Source organism: Nicotiana sylvestris, chromosome 2 (assembly GCF_000393655.2).
Source record: "Nicotiana sylvestris chromosome 2, ASM39365v2, whole genome shotgun sequence".
Lineage (NCBI taxonomy): Eukaryota > Viridiplantae > Streptophyta > Magnoliopsida > Solanales > Solanaceae > Nicotiana > Nicotiana sylvestris.
In genome coordinates, this window is record NC_091058.1 from 89,611,208 (window position 1) to 89,628,997 (window position 17,790).

Sequence of the window (17,790 nt, forward strand, 5' to 3'; positions counted from 1 at the left end):
CAAATAGCCAATGGAAGAAATTGAGGGAAAGCATTTTTGGCAACTTCATCAGATTACAAAGTGTGAAGTTCTCGGGTAAACTTATGCACTGTGTATTGCTTTCTGAAATTGTTAGTAATGAACCTGATTCGATGACCTTCAAGGTATTTGACCACGATATTAAGTTTACTCGTGATGCATTCCATATTATTACTGGTTTGAAGTCTTATTCGTCGCTTGACATGAAAGGTTTAAATGAGAAAGAGAATAGGCTTTTAAGAGTCTATTTCCCTGGAAAGGACAAAATTGAGTTGGCTGATTTGTATAGTTTTATTTCTAGTCGCCCACATGGTACAACTTCATCATTTGCTGGCAGTGATGATGATGCTTTGAAGTTGGCAACACTCTATTTTGTTGAGTCGGTTTTGATGGGCAAGAGGAAAAATAGGAATGTGTCGGAGCAAATAATGAAAATTGTTGACGATGATGCACTTTGCGCTTCCTTCAACTGGGGCTCTCTTGCTTATGAGACGCTATTAAAATCATTGAAGAGTTGCTTGAAATCAAATGAGAATGATGTTCAGAAGGAGAAAGAGAAAGAAAAAGATATTGATAGCTACACTTTAGTTGGCTTTCCTTTTGCGTTTTGTGTCTGGATTATGGAAGTACTTCCTATTTTCCAAGAGAAACAATTTGTGAACTTCAAAGAAGTTGGTTATCCTCGAATGTTATGTTATTCTGAAATGAAGTCTCCACAATTTGATGCTCTTTGTAGAAAATATTTCCATAATAAAAAAGTAAGTTAATGTAATTACTATCTCTTTTTTTGTTTATTTGTTTTAGTTATGTATACTTATGTTTAGTTTTTCTTATATAATAGGTGTTTAAGTTGATTGAGGTGTCACCCTTTATTCCCGTGGAAGAAGAAGATACACAGCCTCTTTGTGTGGAGGAGCCAGTTTCACAAGATCAAGGCTCAAGGTCTTCTTCCACACAATTTGACGAAGGCGTACTTAAGGAAATTGTTAAAGTATGTGTTTCTGCCTTTGAATAGTATTAGTTTTTTATTTGATTATTTCTTGCTTACAAACACCTTTTTTTTATATATATGTTTTTTGATTCAGAGATTATCAGAGAGTTTTAAGAAGGATTTGCAAGCAGAAGTTACCAGAGTTAATCAGAAAATTGTTGTATCAGAAAAAAGATTGAGAACGAAATCAAGGTAATTTCAGTGAACTTGGAATTGAAAGATAAAGACTTCTTGTCCTTAACTTTTGAACTTTGAAATGAAACTTAAGGACATTATGTCCTTAAGTTTTGAACTTGGAATTCAAAGTTAAGGACTTCTTGTCCTTAACTTTTGAACTTGGAGTTCAAACTTAAGGATTGCATTTCCTTAAGTTTTGAACTTTAAGTTCAAACTTAAGGACTGCCTGTCCTTACTTTTGAACTTTGAAATGAAACTTAAGGACATCATGTCCTTAAGTTTTGAACTTGGAATTCAAAGTTAAGGACTTCTTGTCCTTAACTTTTGAACTTGGAGTTCAAACTTAAGGATTGCATTTCCTTAAGTTTTGAACTTTAAGTTCAAACTTAAGGACTGCCTGTCCCTACTTTTGAACTTTGAAATAAAACTTAAGGACATTATGTCCTTAAGTTTTGAACTTGGAATTCAAAGTTAAGGACTTCTTGTCCTTAACTTTTGAAGTTGGAGTTCAAACTTAAGGATTGCATTTCCTTAAGTTTTGAACTTTAAGTTCAAACTTAAGGACTGTCTGTCCTTAAGTTTTAAACATGTCCTTCTCTTTGTAACTTAGTTGCTTTCTCAGGATTTAAAGAAAACTATAGGATCAAAGCTTGATACTTTGATGAACATGTTTGGGAAAGCTGATCAGATGAACACAGATAGAGAATCTAGTGTTCCAATTAGAAAATATGGAGTTGATGATCATTGTCGTGCTACTGAGCGTACTGGCATATTCAACCAAGATGCAGGTGGTGTTGAACGTGATTATATGGATGTGCATGCAGAGGGTCAGTATGAAAGAGAATTTAGAGATGCACATCTAGATGATGAAACTGAAAATGTTACTGATATTGGGAAAGGTTAGTTATAGATTTTTCTTTTTATTTTCGTTGAAATGTATATTCAATAGATTAATACATATAAACTATGCATGTGCATGCAGAAGTTTGTGGAGTGCCGGAGAAAATTTGTAGAGTTTGTGGATTGCAATCACAGGAGGATTTAACAAGTCCATTGGGGACAAGTGTCAGCGAGATTGTATGCAAATGCTTAGAAGGAACGTATGATCTCTCTACACCGCTGTCATACAAAGAAAAATTTGGAGTTCAAACTTGTGCCAGTCAAGGTTAGATAAAATTTTCATTATATATTGTATCTTTATTTCATTATATATTGTATCTTTTGAAGCAGCAAGCAAAGAAGCTGGAGTGCAGTATCAAGAGAAAACTGGACTACAATCTCAAGACATAGGCAGAAGTGAGATTGGTTACAAATCTATAGATGCAATATGTGATGATGATGATGTAGCTGGAATGATCTTGGATATTGCAAATGGTTAGGCAGTGCTTTTTTAATTTTATATATGTTTGTTTTAATTAAAGATTATTAACATGTTAGCTGTTGTAAATATTTTTGCAGAATCTTGTCAACAAGCATCTAAAGATCATGGTGAACAACTGCAAGATAAAGAAAATGTGGAATTGCAAGAAAAAGAAAATGTTGCACGTAATATTTTAGCTGAGTTGTCTCTTGAAAAAACACAAGAAGGTACTGTGGAGAAGACAGGTACTGATTGTGCCCTAATTATTATATGTACAATTGAAATTTTGTCTTTTCATTCGACCTGTTGCAGAAAACTAATATGAATATGTATATATATATATATAGTGTCGCCAGCAGAGGAAAACAAAGAGGACACCAATGATGACAATATTAACTAATATAGAAGGAAAAGAAAGAGAGACAGTATTGGTTATGATGGTCCGTCATTTTCTCTTCTTACTCCTACTCCTCCAAGTAAGCTAATGGACATTGATGCGACTTTGACTATGGAGGGTGAATGAAATGTTGAAGAAGAACTTGGTTGAGGTAAAAGGAACAAGAAGTTAAGCTGGCAGTTGAAATCTCCTTTTGATAAGGAAGGAAAAGCAGTAAGTTCCAAGGCAGACAATCAAAATACTCTGAAGAGTTCACGTTGGATAAAATCAACCTATACTCGTAGGTGTATTTTTCATTATGCCAAAGAAGATGAAAAATTAGTGAAGAAATTCATTGTGTGGTTGGGCAAGGAGAAAAGGAGAGGTTGCAAAAAAGAGTAAGTCTCTTAATGTGTTTCACTACATCCTTAACTTCTGTGATTGTAAGACTAATTTAGGACTAACTGTCCTTAACTTATAGATTCAAGTTTAAAATTTAAGGACTTCTTGTCCTTAAGTTTGAATTCAAAATTCATAAGCTAAGGACATGCAGTCCTTAAGTTTGAGTATCAAATTCAAAAGCTAAGGACACTTGGTCCTTAAGTTATAGATTAAAGTTTTCAAAATTCTAACTTGACATTTTCAAAATTTTCAGGGGACAAATTGATTTATATGCTGATGATAATAGTTTGAGGAAAAAACCATACAAATTGTATCATCAAAAAATCAGTAGCAAAATGTTTTTCCTTGAGCTTTCAGATAGCAAATTTGTTCTTGATGATAAGGTTAGATAATTCACAAGGCATTTATTTTTTCTATTATTAATTTATCATTTTTTCATTATTTTATGACTGATTTGTTATTGATTTGTTTTATTTTTTGCCTTTTTATGAAGCATATTGACATTGCTCTCTATTATCTGAGAAAGAAGGAATGCTACCACCCTCGCGATCATCCTTTTTCGATGCACAACTACTGATGTTCTTTTTGATAATTATATGGCACTTGTGTATAAAGATTTCAGTGAAGATGCTAGTGATGAGTTTTGGTGTGCTGGTGATAATCAGTTATTTCTGACACCATATGTGTGGGGGGACAGCCGTAGATATGGAATTGCATGGACTAAGGTTGACAAAATCTTTTTTCCATGTCAGCTTCCTTCAGAAGATGATGAAGCTATGACACACTTTTTGTTGGGAGTATTGGACTTGAATCAAAAAAAGATTGATGTATATGATTCCATATACAGTGAGCCATATGAAGCAGGAATGAACTACATGCAAATGTATGCACGCATGATCCCCCATTTGCTAAAGTTCTCACAGTTTGACAAAAATCACAAGTCTTTTGGGAATGTCTTCAACAAATTTGATATACAGTGGCAAAGATCACCACACCAAACTGGATCGTACGTGTTATTATTTGTTATATTATTTATATGTACTTAAGATTTATTGTTTAATTCACTGCATATCTTACATTTCTCTTAGGACTGATTGTGGTGCATTCCTGATCAAATTTGCCGAGTTGCTGATGATTGGAAAGGACGTGCAGCAATTCCAACCCGAAGACATAAAAGACTTTCGAAAAGAACTTGCTGCAAATCTTTGGGCACATGGTGAATGGAAAAGAAATTCTGGTTATGATACTCCACCAGAAAATGTTGGTGATGATTATGAGAGTGAAAATGAAACATTCTGTCCAAAGGAGTTGTAAAGAAATTGTGGTGTTATTTTTGTATAAAATTGCTGTAAAGGTGACATCTGAATTATGCCAGTTTAGGATAGTTCTGAAATATTCTGTAAATTTGTGAAAAGGCACTTATATTTTGTTTTGTTGGCATAGCGTAATTTTTTGTAACAGCTATGCAAAATTACAATTTCAAAAGTTAACTTGTATTTCAAACTTAAGGACTCCTGTAGTTAATGACAAACAGTCCTCAAGTTTTTAACATGGGACTATAACTTAAGGACCTCATGTCCTTAACGTTTGAACTTAAAATTTAAAGTTAAGGACAGACAGTCCTTAAGTTTTTAACTTGTATTTCAAATTTAAGGACTCCTGTAGTTAATGACAAACAGTCCTCAAGTTTTTAACATGGGACTATAACTTAAGGACCTCATATCCTTAACTTTTAAACTTAAAATTCAAAGTTAAGGACAGACAGTCCTCAAGTTTTTAACATGGGACTATAACTTAAGGACCTCATATCCTTAACTTTTGAACTTAAAATTCAAAGTTAAGGACAGACAGTCCTCAAGTTTTTAACATGGGACTATAACTTAAGGACCTCATGTCCTTAACTTTTGAACTTGAAATTTAAAGTTAAGGACAAACAGTCATTACGTTTTTAACTTGTATTTCAAATTTAAGGACTCTTGTAGTTAATGACAAACAGTCCTCAAGTTTTTAACATGGGACTATAACTTAAGGACCTATGTCCTTAACGTTTGAACTTAAAATTTAAAGTTAAGGACAGACAGTCCTTAAGTTTTTAACTTGTATTTCAAACTTAAGGACTCCTGTAGTTAATGACAAACAGTCCTCAAGTATTTAACATGGGACTATAACTTAAGGACCTCATATCCTTAACTTTTGAACTTGAAATTCAAAGTTAAGGATAGACAGTTCTTAAGTTTTTAACATGGGACTATAACTTAAGGACCTCATGTCCTTAACTTTTGAACTTGAAATTCAAAGTTAAGGACAGACAATCATTACGTTTTTAATATGGGACTATAACTTAAGGACCTCATGTCCTTAACGTTTGAACTTAAAATTCAAAGTTAAGGACAGACAGTCCTTAAGTTTTTAACATGAGACTATAACTTAAGGACCTCATGTCCTTAACTTTTGAACTTGAAATTCAAAGTTAAGGACAGACAGTCATTACGTTTTCAAAATTGCAAGTTGAACTTACTGACTCCTGTTAATAACTTTTAATTGTTGAACTCAAAAGAAATTAAAAGAACGTAACAAGATATAAATATTGAAAATCTAGGCATCCGCTCAAATTAGAATAATAATGAATACAATCTATAGCAAAAACTTAAAAGAGTCGATAAACATAAGTGTATATTTCTACTCTTCTCTATGCTTTCTTGAAAATGGATGGAGTGCCGGAGAATATATACAAGCTGTTCTATTATGACCAATTCTTCTGCAACGACCACATTTGAATTTTATTTTTGATGGCTCGGTAGCAGGAATATGCCTTTTCTTTTGCCTTCTACCTGGTGGCACTTTGAAATCTGGAGGTTTAATAATTTGTGACTTAACACTCTCTAGTACAATCCATGAATCAGTATGTCCTACAGGATGTATTTGTCTTTCATATGTTTTCAGCCAAGATTCCTTTAAGTACCAGTGCGAACAAAAGTCAGACTTCTTGATGTTTCTCTTCTCGATAGCTGCAATTGCATGTATGCATGGTAATTCATCAAGTTGAAATTGAAAACAATCACATGTTCTTTTGTTTAAGTCCACCAAGAAAGTTATTCCTTCTTCTTCAACTCTAGAACGCCATGAATCAACAGGGAAGACCTTCAATGTTGAAAAATTATAAGTGAGTACATTATGTTAAAAAATGTCAAAATCATAATATAAACATAAAACATAATACTTACGTTCAAAGTAAATGCTAAATCTATTCTGTTCTTCAATTCCTCCTCTACCCAACAAGAAACATCATAAAATGTTCCTTCTGCTTTATTTCTTCTTTCATAAAACCAATGTTGTAGCTTCACTTGAATGAAATCCATCATTCTTAGTATAGGCAGCTCCCTTGCTTCTAATAGCACTGAATTCATCGACTCAACTATATTTGTTGTGAGCATGTCATATCTTCGTTGTGGACTACAAGAACGTGCCCATCTTTCCGGTGGTTCTTCCATCAAGTAGTCATAAGTTTTCTTATCTACATTTGCAATATCTGACATGTATATGTCAAATTCTTTACGCTTGTATACTCTTGCAGCACTTTGGAAAAGTTTTATGACCTCACTTTTCACCTTTCTTCGCTTTAGGTTCTGCTCCAAATGATAGATGCAAATCCCATGATGGCTTTCAGGATATACCTTTACAATGCCATTTGCAATAGCTTGATGCCTGTCTGATAAAAAAATCAAATTCTCACGGCTCCCAATTGCATTGCGAAGCTGACTAAAGTACCACTCATAGGAATTGTTGTTTTCAGATTCTGCTATTCCAAAGGCTAATGGGAAAATTTGGTTATTTGCATCTTTTGAAACTGAAATCATTAAACACCACGATATTTTGATTTCAAAAAAGTCGCATCAACAGCAATCACTGGTCTACAATGATTCCAACCAGCTATCGATGATCCATATGCGTAAAACATATAAAGAAACCTGAAAATACAATATAAAACAAGGTTAAAATACCCGAAGTTTAGGACAGTCAGTCCTTAACTTACATTTACAAGTTATAAAGTTAAGGACATGTTGTCCTTAACTTTTATTTCAAAGTTCAAAACTTAAGGATTGGAAGTCCTTAACTTTTAATTACAAGTTCAAAACTTAAGGATAGGCAGTCCTCAACTTCTGGTTATAACTCAAAAGTTAACAAGGCTAAAGACAACATGTCCTAAATTGTTTACCTGTTGTTGTCGTCTATCTTTATGTTAGTATAAGTTCCCGAATTTTTACTTGTCATCATATACAAGTATGAACACAATAATTCATAATTTTCTTCGGGACTTCCTCTTATTAAAGCGGAAGCATGTTGAATAGCACGCCACGCCTTGTGATATCCAATGTCTAGTCCATGCAATTTTTGCATCTCTGCCATGACAAAAGCTGGTGTAACTTCAAATCTTGGGTCCCGAAGATTATCGATAATGTAACCACTAATCAACTTTGAAGTAGCATGCCTTTGATCTGCTTTCCTAGTGTTAACAGAGCAGTCATGCTTTTTCTCAAGCTTTACTATCTTGAATAATGTTGAGTCTTTAATTCTGAAAGCACGCACACACCAACGACACCTATCATCATTGCATGTCAACGAATATCTTGTTGAGCTTGATCTAACAACTTTGAATTCAAAATGTCCTTTGATTGTTACATTAGAAAAATAATTAATTATGCTCCTCTTATTGTCAAATACTGATCCGACTTTTATTTGATCCAAAGAAGCATTTTCTCTTAATATCGTAGTTGGGGATTCTTTTTGTTTCAAATTTGATCTTCGTTTAGTTATTTGAGTGCAGGTTTTGTCAGCAACTACTTCGATTACCGGTGCACTCTCTAAGACTTGAATACCCAAAGCTTGTTCGTTGTCAATCTCTATAATGCTTTGTCCTTCTACTTGAATAGAATCAAATGTTTGATGCACCTCTTCATTTAATGGTTGAGCTTCAACCATATCTACTTCAACTATCTGTTGGCATCGCTCTTGATTGTCATGTTGAGTTTTTGTGTTGGCATGTTCATTGCTTGTTGATGCAAAAACTCTTTCCGAAATATCAACTATGAAACGACAGCTCTTGAAGAGTGAATGAGTTTTTAGCAACTCTATACATGTGTGAAGATCTAAATCTTTTGGATACAAGCATTCCTTTGCTTGTTCCAAGGTTGATATCAAACCATATCACTATTTCAAACTTTTCACTATCCAATTCAATAAGCTCAAAAATCTGTTTAACGAAATCTTCAAACTGAATTGACTCAGGTGCTAGGAAAAGCTTTGTTTGATGATCAAGATATTTATAGTCTTTAGTCCATCTACCATTAAAAGCAACTATTATGCATATTGTTTCCATCCTACAAGTCAAGAGAATGGGAAACAAAGGACATACGTTATAAAGCAATCCTTGTAGAATTAAGAACAAGTGTACTGTAAGTGCAAGACCAAGATAAGGACTGTTTGTCCTTAACATTTTAACATGTAATTAAAGTTAAGGACTGCCAGTCCTTAAGTTTTAAACATGAAATTAAAAGTTAAGGACTGTCAGTCCTTAAGTTTTAAACATGGAATTAAAAGTTAAGGACTGTCAGTCCTTAACATTTAAACATGGAATTAAAAGTTAAGGACTGTCAGTCCTTAACTTTTGAACCAGAAATTAAAAGCTAAGGACTGTCTGTCCTTTAACATTTAAACATGGAATTAAAAGTTAAGGACTGTCAGTCCTTAAGTTTTAAACATGGAATTAAAACTTAAGGACTACCAGTCCTTAACTTTTGAACCAGAAATTAAAAGCTAAGGACTGCATGTCATTTAACATTTAAACATGGAATTAAAAGTTAAGGACTGTCAGTCCTTAACTTTTGAACCAGAAATTAAAAGCTAAGGACTGTTTGTCCTTTAACATTTAAACATGGAATTAAAAGTTAAGGACTGTCAGTCCTTAAGTTTTAAACATGGAATTAAAACTTAAGGACTACCAGTCCTTAACTTTTGAACCAGAAATTAAAAGCTAAGGACTGCCTGTCCTTTAACATTTAAACATGGAATTAAAAGTTAAGGACTGTCAGTCCTTAACATTTAAACATGGAATTAAAACTTAAGGATTGCTAGTCCTTAACTTTTGAACCAGAAATTAAAAGCTAAGGACTGTTTGTCCTTTAACATTTAAACATGGAATTAAAAGTTAAGGACTGTCAGTCCTTAACATTTAAACATGGAATTAAAACTTAAGGACTACCAGTCCTTAACTTTTGAACCATAAATTAAAAGCTAAGGACTGCCTGTCCTTTAACATTTAAACATGGAATTAAAAGTTAAGGACTGTTAGTCCTTAATATTTAAACATGGAATTAAAACTTAAGGATTGCTAGTCCTTAACTTTTGAACTAGAAATTAAAAGCTAAGGACTGTTTGTCCTTTAACATTTAAACATGGAATTAAAAGTTAAGGACTGTCAGTCCTTAACATTTAAACATGGAATTAAAACTTAAGGATTGCTAGTCCTTAACTTTTCAACCAGAAATTAAAAGCTAAGGACTGTTTGTCCTTTAACATTTAAACATGGAATTAAAATTAAAAGTTAAGGACTGTCAGTCCTTAAGTTTTAAACATGGAATTAAAAGTTAAGGACTGCTAGTCCTTAACATTTAAACATGTATTTAAAAGTTAAGGACTGTCAGTCCTTAACATTTGAACCAGAAATTAAAACATACAATTTGAAACTCAAGCTACAGGACTTTGTATACAGAAGAACAACAACAAAGTGAAGGACATTTTGTCCTTAAGTTTTTTTATTCAATTTGCAAAATGAGGCCAGTAGAATCAAAGTTAAGGACATAGTGTTCTTATTTTTTTGAATTCAATTTCCAAAATGAAGACACTATGTCCGGAATACAGAATTATCATAGGAGGCAGGCGGTGTCTATAAATTTATCAATCCAGAAATTCAAAAAAAATCAAATTCTTATCTAATATATAATCAAATCAATACAGATCTAAAAAAGTATAACTATAGCGAAATAAAAATTGATAGAAACACATGAAATTACAACTTACTGTTTATCTATGTTGTTTTTTTGGATTAGATTGCTGAATTTTTGAAATCGGGAAGAGAAATGGTTGTTCGTCCTCAGTTGATCGCCGCTGCTGCTGTTGCTCGCTTCTTCTCTTTGTGTAATTGCTGCTTGTGTTGATAGCGTAAGTATAAGTTATACCAGAAGGGTATTTTCGTCCAGTCAGGTATAAGTTTTTTAAAAGAAGTGGCTAAAGTCTAAATACATTGAAAATAGTGGCTTTAAAATAAAAGCCACAGCCTTTAGCGGCTATTTGTGCCGTTCGCCCAACGAATGTCAAACCAAGGACGGACCGGGCAAAGTCCCGACTTTTGAACATTATTCCATCTTCGAATTACCAAAACGAGTATTCAGTTCGGGTGAATTCTACTTTTAATATGGTTCAGATCCATATGCCCACTGAACTACCCTCATCTGGTGATTTTTCCAAAGGTTGAATCTTGAATGTTGCAAATATTATAAAATTCTTCCATGAGAACAGCCTCATTTATTTACTTTTTCAAAAACTCTTTTAGGCTTAGAAGTAAGACATTAAATAATAGGGGAGGAGAATAAAGAAGAATATGAATGTCAAATCTTAGAAGCCGTTTGGACATAAATTTTTTTTCTTTTTCCATAAAATATTTTCAAATTAATATTTGATTATACGTTTAACTGAATTTTAAAGACGAGTTTAAAAATTTTTTAAAGATGAGTTTTAAATTTAGAAAAGTGTCTTTTACATATGTTTCAAATAAACAATATTTTTCTCTTACAAAACTGTAATAATTTTTCAAGTGAAATACATGTCCAACATAATTTTAATATTCAAATATTTTTTTTTAACTTAACTTTAAAAATTACTTTTCATATTTTTTTTTTTATGTCCAAACACGTACTTGGACCGTAATCTGCAACTTCACTCCCGTCCTATTTACTCCATTCTAAGCAATTTGCACAATGAATTATCTTATCATGGCTTCCTTGTTTATGTTCTCACGTTGCTTTGTGTACTCTAATAAAATTAGGACTCAATGTTGGGATATACTATTAACCGTGCGGTTTAGATATAGTATTATATTTTATTCTTTATGGAACAATTATTTATTTAATTTATTCAATTCAATAAAGTACTATTTTAAATAGAACATTTGAAACATGTGTGTCTTTAATTATGTAGTAGACAATTTAGTGTATGGAGTCTTAGCTCATGCACAGAAGATTAAATTGTTGGTTCTCATAATTAATAAACTATGTTCACAATCAAAGATATTGTTGGACAAAATATCTTGATAATTGTCGTACAAGATTATAGTATAATTTGTCTTGATTATGGGAGTAGTTTTACTCCAATTTCTTGTGCTAGTATACTCAGTGTATATTGAACGGACTAAGTAGAGAAAAGATGTTTTTGTACTGAATATATAAAATATTTTCTCTAATTCATTAAATGAGCTTATACTCCTAATCTTGATATAATTATTATGATCAATGTAATTTATTTATTGTTTTGATTTATCAAAAGGTACGACTCTATTTAGAGTTAGTGTATGCCTAATAGATTGGACAATAACGAATAATATTTGTGAATAATAATTAGTTGATAGAATCCATGTCTCGTTTTGAGTTTGATAATACTCCTTTATGTAAGCTTATAAGTTTTCATGTGAAAACCTGACCGGTGAATTTTGTATCCGTCACATGAAATATTTTAAGCGGAATTGTAAAGGATTTAATTAGTTGATTAAATTAAATTTTCAGTGATTTAATTTAATTAACTGGTATTTGATATTTTAACATGGGGAGCTAAAATAAGTGTTATTGAATTTTCGAAATTCATATTGAGGAGTTCAATTACAGTCTTTTAGTGGAATAAATTGCAATTTGTTATAGTAAGAATTAATTCATGCTAATTTCGAATTAATACTATAATTGGTAGCCTCTTATTATTTTTGTGATCCCTCCTATACCTAGTAAAAACCTGGACAAGACTTGGGAGAACAGTCATCTAATAGAGTTGGAGTAGGATTCTACTTGGAGAAGGAGAATCCTACACGTTTTTGGAGGAGGATTTTCGTCCAAAAAAAAATAAGTCTATTAAAGGAAGATTAGTTTCACCTAATAACTTACCTTTCAGTTGTATTGTTCTTGCCCACCCAATAACAAAATCGTCCAAAGGTTTTACTAGGCAAATAGCAGAAGACTGCAGCCCTGGATTCTTGCTGCTTGGAAGGTTTGTGCAACTACTTCAAGAGGTTAGTGATCTAATCTCATTATTATTGCGTTGTCTAGTTCGTATGTATTTGATGCCTAGATTGTATACTTGCTTCCGCTGCGCATGTTCTAACAATTGGTATCAGACGTCGTCTTACATATAACTAGATAATGTAATACATCATGCATAGATTAAATTAAAACGTGTTATTTATTGATACATGTTTGGGATGATTATTCTATATTAAAAACGTGATTGTATTTATTAGTATCTTAATTCTATAACTATGAATTAATATACACATGTATAAACAGTGGTGTTATATTTAAATAACAGTCTGTTTAAATTACGTTTTTTGCTGAATAGCAATTTTTTTGATAAAAACGTGACTGTGTTTTTGAATGTTATTACTGTTGTAATTATGGATTAATATACATATGCATAAACAATGTAGTAATATCATTAATCTGTTTTAGTTGCATTCGGTCCATAATCACAGTGTTATATTAATAAAAACTGTTTTGTATGATATTAGTTCTGTATTTTTGGATTAATATACAGAATTATGAACAGTACAGTTTTTGACTAGTGAAAACATACTATTTTTACAATTTTGTCTAAACACGTTTTTATTAAATAAAAAAAATATTTTGAGTTCGGAAATCATGTGTTAACAAATATCAGTATATTATGTGATTTGAACAAGTCAAAATAATTAAAACCCCTTAAAACGCCAAAAACAGAATTCTAGTCACGCATAGAATTCTGAAATTCTGTTGAACTCCGATTGACCTCAAATTTGGAAGGTTCATCGGAAACGGCCCAACTTACAAAACACATAAGCTTTGTTGATGATGTACGTCGTTTTTTGGGCATTCGGGATTGTTTAGATGGAGTTTTGGCCTTTTTTCTATTTTCTGGAATATTTTTTAATAAAAAAAAATATTAATAGAAATCTGTGATGGTAGGGTTCAATTCCCATTGTTTCCAATCATGTTGTACAGTAATATAATGAATTTATATGTTGACATAGGTCTTCTTTCACATCGGATAAATTCATTATAGATGATTACTGTAGTTTTGCCTCTAGTTATTTCATTACTTGTATTAACTCTCCGATTGAGTTACATGTTGATTGAATGAAACTAGAGTTTATAAAAGTGATATTTACCTATCTTAAATTAACAGTTTACTCTCCCTCTGAGTTGGTCATGTTTAAATTTATGGAGTTAATATCTAACATCACTCATATATTTTGCATGAATAGTTAAGTTTCCCTAACGAATCTAACTGTTCAATGAGCATGGTTATATGTGTAATGTGTTATTTTGAATTTAATCATTCTAAATACATAACTAATGATCTATTTAATGTGAATATCTCTTAGATTAACCATGTCTTCATTCAACCCACTTACCTCAATTTTGAACCAAAACAAGTTAGAAGGACCGAATTATGTTGATTGGAAAAGGAACCTTGATATTGTCCTAACTGCTGAAGGTTACAAATTTGTAATAACTGAGGAATGTCCAAAAAAACCTGAAAATGCTACTGATGATCAAGTTAAGGCCTATGACAAATGGGTTAAGGCTGATGAGATGGCGCGATGTTACATTCTTGCCTCTATGGCGAATGTTTTGCAACATTAGCATCAGTCTATGGGGTCTGCTTATGATATGCTCGAAAGTCTTAAAGAGATGTTCGGTGAGCAAAATCGTGCAGCTAAGCAGACAGCCATGAAAGCCCTTTTGAACACCAAGATGGCTGAAGGATAATCAGTCAGGGACCATGTTCTGAAGATGATGAGTCTTCTGAATGAACTGGAGGTCCTTGGAGTTGTGATTGATAAGGAGTCTCAAGTTGAGATGCTCCTGCAGACTCTGCCTGACAGTTTTCAACAGTTTCGCTTGAACTATAATATGAACAAAATGGATTTGTCACTAGCGAAATTATTGAATGAGTTGCAAGCGGCATAATCTATTATCAAACAACAAGCTCCAGTTGTGGCACTCAATATTGAGAAAGCTTCGGTTTCTAAGTTGAAAGACAATAAGAAAAAGAAGAAGGCTCAAAAGGTTCTGGCACCTGGTGGTGCGACTGGTGTGAAAAAGCCCAAAGGCAAGTGTTATCATTGCAAACAACCTGGGCATCACAAGAAGCAATGCCCTGCCTATCTGGCAAAGTTGAATAAGCAAGGTAATTCAAATTTAAATGTCATTGAAATTTATTTAGTAGATGTTTCTACCATATTTTGGTGTGTAGATTCGGGAACCACTAATCATATCTGCACTACTTTGCAGGGGTTTCAGGAAACACGACGGCTAAGTGAGAATGAAGTTTGCGTTTTTCAAGCCAATGGCGAGCCAACACCAGCTTTAGCTTTAGGAGATATTAGAGTTTCGTTTAGTAGTGATAGAATTTTAGTTTTAAAAGATGTTCTCTATGTACCTTCTATTAGAAGGAATTTGATTTCGGTTTCGAAAACAATGGATGCTGGTTATAATGTTTATTTTGCTAATAACTCTGTTGTTATTAAGTTTAATAAACATTTTATCTACACTGCTGCTAGAGTACATGAGCTTTTTATTCTTGATATATCTCCTCATGTGTTATAACAACCAAAAGAACTAAATATCATTAGTCTACCACATAAAAGAAAACATATTTATGAATTGAGTCAAACTTATTTATGGCACTTACATCTAGGCCATATAAATCTAAATAGGATTTCGAGATTGGTCTCTGATGAACCTTTGAGTTCATTGAAAGTGGAGTCACTACCAACATGTGAATCTTGTTTAGAAGGCAAAATGACCAAGAGACATTTCCCCTCAAAAGAAAATAGAGCCAGTGATAAGCTAGAATTAATTCACTCTGATTTGTGTGGTCCTATGAATACACAAGCAAGAGGTGGTTTTGAGTATTTTGTGACTTTCACAGATGATCACTCAAAATATGGATATATTTATCTGTTGCAACGTAAGTCTGAATGCTTTAAGAAATTCAAAGAATTTAAGACGGAAACAGAGAAACGACATGATAAATACATCAAAACATTGGGATCTGATCGTGGTGGTGAATATCTTTCTATGGAATTCATAAAATACTTATCAGATAATGGAATTACATCTCAATTATCTGCCCCAGGAACACCACAACAAAATGGTGTGGCAGAAAGAAGAAATAGGACTCTTATGGAAATGGTTAGATCAATGTTAAGTTATTCCGATTTGCCTTCTTCCTTTTGGGGATATGCCTTAGAAACAACAAACTACATTCTAAATTTGGTTCCTTCAAAGTCAGTACCTTCAACTCCAGTAGAATTGTGGACTGGGCACAAGGCAAGTTTACGGCATATTCGGGTTTGGGGTTGTCCAGCACATGTGCTGAAAGGGAAAGCGGATAAATTGGAATCAAGGACACAAGTATGCATTTTTATTGGATATCCAAAAGGAACAAAAGGCGGTTTGTTTTATTGTCCCAAAGAAAAGAAGGTAATTGTTACGACAAATGCCAGATTTTTAGAAGAGGATTATCTAACGAACCATATTCCTAGAAGTAAACTAGTTTTATAGGAATTAAATAATGGAGTAACTAAAGAATCATCTCTGGAACGTATCCCGGAAGCCAGTATTGTCATACCACTGCATTATCGTAGTGGGAGAAATGTCAATAGGCAGCAAATTGCACAAGAACAATTGCCTGACATCTCACTACCCCAAAGTAGTGGGAGTAGTGTTGAGCAACCTTAGATTGTTGAGCAACCTCAGATTGTTGAACAACCTGAAATTGTTATGCAACCTGCACTCCAGGAAGAAGTTAATGATATCCCAACACCACAAGGTTTGGATGATAACATTGAGGCTTCAGTTCCAGGAAATGATGATGTGATTCAACAACAAAATCAGCTTTCACCTGTAGTGACTAGTCGTAGTGGGAGAATTATTAGAAAACCTCTCCGGTTTGCACTCTTGGGAGAATCTTATGATAGAATCCCTGAAGAGCCCAATACAGAACCTATTAATTACGACGAAGCACTACATGATGCAGATGCTGATAAATGGGTTGATGTTATGAAATCTGAAATGGATTCCATGTACTCCAATCGAGTCTGGGATCTTGTAGAACCACCTACTGGAGCCAAACCTATAGGTTGTAGATGGATCTATAAGAAAAAGAGAGGAGTGGATGGAAAAGTGTAAACTTTTAAAGCTGGGCTTGTTGCAAAAGGGTTTACTCAAAAAGAAGGGATCGATTATGAGGAAACTTTTTCGCCAGTAGCCATGCTTAAATCCATTAGGATTCTCTTATCCATTGCTTCTCATTACGATTATGAGATATGGCAAATGGATGTCAAGACCGCTTTTCCAAATGGAAGTCTTGATGAGTGCATCTATATGGCACAACTAGTTGGTTTTATAAAAAGTGGTAATGGGCACATGTTGTGTAAATTAAAGAAATCCATTTATAGATTGAAAAAAGCTTCTAGGGCATGGAACACTTGTTTTGACACACCGATTAAGACCTACAATTTTGATCAATGTGAAAATGAGTCTTGTGTCTATAAGAAGTGGAATGGAGATAAAGTTACATTTTTGGTTTTGTACGTAGATAATATTTTGCTCATAGGAAATAATGTGAGCATGTTGAATTCAGTAAAGGAATGGTTGTCCTCACGTTTCGATACGAAAGACTTGGGACATGCAGCACATATCCTTGGGATCAAGCTTTTGCGAGATAACAAGCAAAGGATATTAGGCTTGTCTCAAGCACTTTATATTGATACTATTCTCACCAGGTTTAGCATGCAAGATTCCAAGAAAAGGTTTCTCCCCTTTAGACATGGAATCTCTTTGTCAAAAGATCAGTCCCAAAAAACGACTGATGAGATAGAAAAGATGAAGGCAGTCCCTTATGCTTCTGCAGTAGGGAGTCTTATGTATGCTATGCTATGTACTAGACCTGATATCAGCTTTGCTGTTGGAATGGTTAGTAGATTTCAGTCTAACCCTGATCGAAAACACTGGACTGCTGTTAAGCATATAATCAACTACTTGAAGAGGACTAGGGATTATATGTTGGTGTATCACTCAGGTGATCTTACACCCATTGGCTATAATGATTCAGATTTCCAGTCAGATAGAGACTCTAGAAAATCTACCTCAGGATATGTTTTTA

The 17,790-nt window shown here is 33.3% G+C and overlaps 3 protein-coding genes across 4 annotated transcripts; 2 read left to right on the forward strand and 1 right to left on the reverse strand.

Annotated features, from left to right (window-relative positions):
• The first annotated feature begins 253 nt into the window (after positions 1-253).
• LOC104211772 (uncharacterized) lies at positions 254-4,814 on the forward strand. Of its 2 annotated transcripts, none has more exons than XM_070167440.1 (11): positions 254-776; positions 860-1,009; positions 1,104-1,201; positions 1,809-2,085; positions 2,169-2,351; positions 2,414-2,560; positions 2,645-2,791; positions 2,894-3,320; positions 3,578-3,707; positions 3,818-4,330; positions 4,413-4,814. In XM_070167440.1, exons 4-8 carry the CDS (start codon positions 1,848-1,850, stop codon positions 2,944-2,946), a joined length of 768 nt encoding a protein of 255 aa, XP_070023541.1. In that variant the 5' UTR covers positions 254-776; positions 860-1,009; positions 1,104-1,201; positions 1,809-1,847; the 3' UTR covers positions 2,947-3,320; positions 3,578-3,707; positions 3,818-4,330; positions 4,413-4,814. The 2 variants fall into 2 exon arrangements, with proteins under 2 accessions (XP_070023541.1, XP_070023542.1); XM_070167441.1 differs by having other exon boundaries at positions 2,417-2,560.
• Positions 3,921-4,638, forward strand: LOC138885214 (uncharacterized). The gene is made up of 2 exons (XM_070166127.1): positions 3,921-4,330; positions 4,413-4,638. Exons 1-2 carry the CDS (start codon positions 3,921-3,923, stop codon positions 4,636-4,638), a joined length of 636 nt encoding a protein of 211 aa, XP_070022228.1.
• A 1,189-nt stretch (positions 4,815-6,003) lies between the features above and the next one.
• Positions 6,004-7,181, reverse strand: LOC138885215 (uncharacterized). Its single transcript, XM_070166128.1, has 2 exons — positions 6,549-7,181; positions 6,004-6,465 (listed from the first exon to the last, which is right to left on the reverse strand). Exons 1-2 carry the CDS (start codon positions 7,179-7,181, stop codon positions 6,004-6,006), a joined length of 1,095 nt encoding a protein of 364 aa, XP_070022229.1.
• Positions 7,182-17,790: the final 10,609 nt, after the last annotated feature.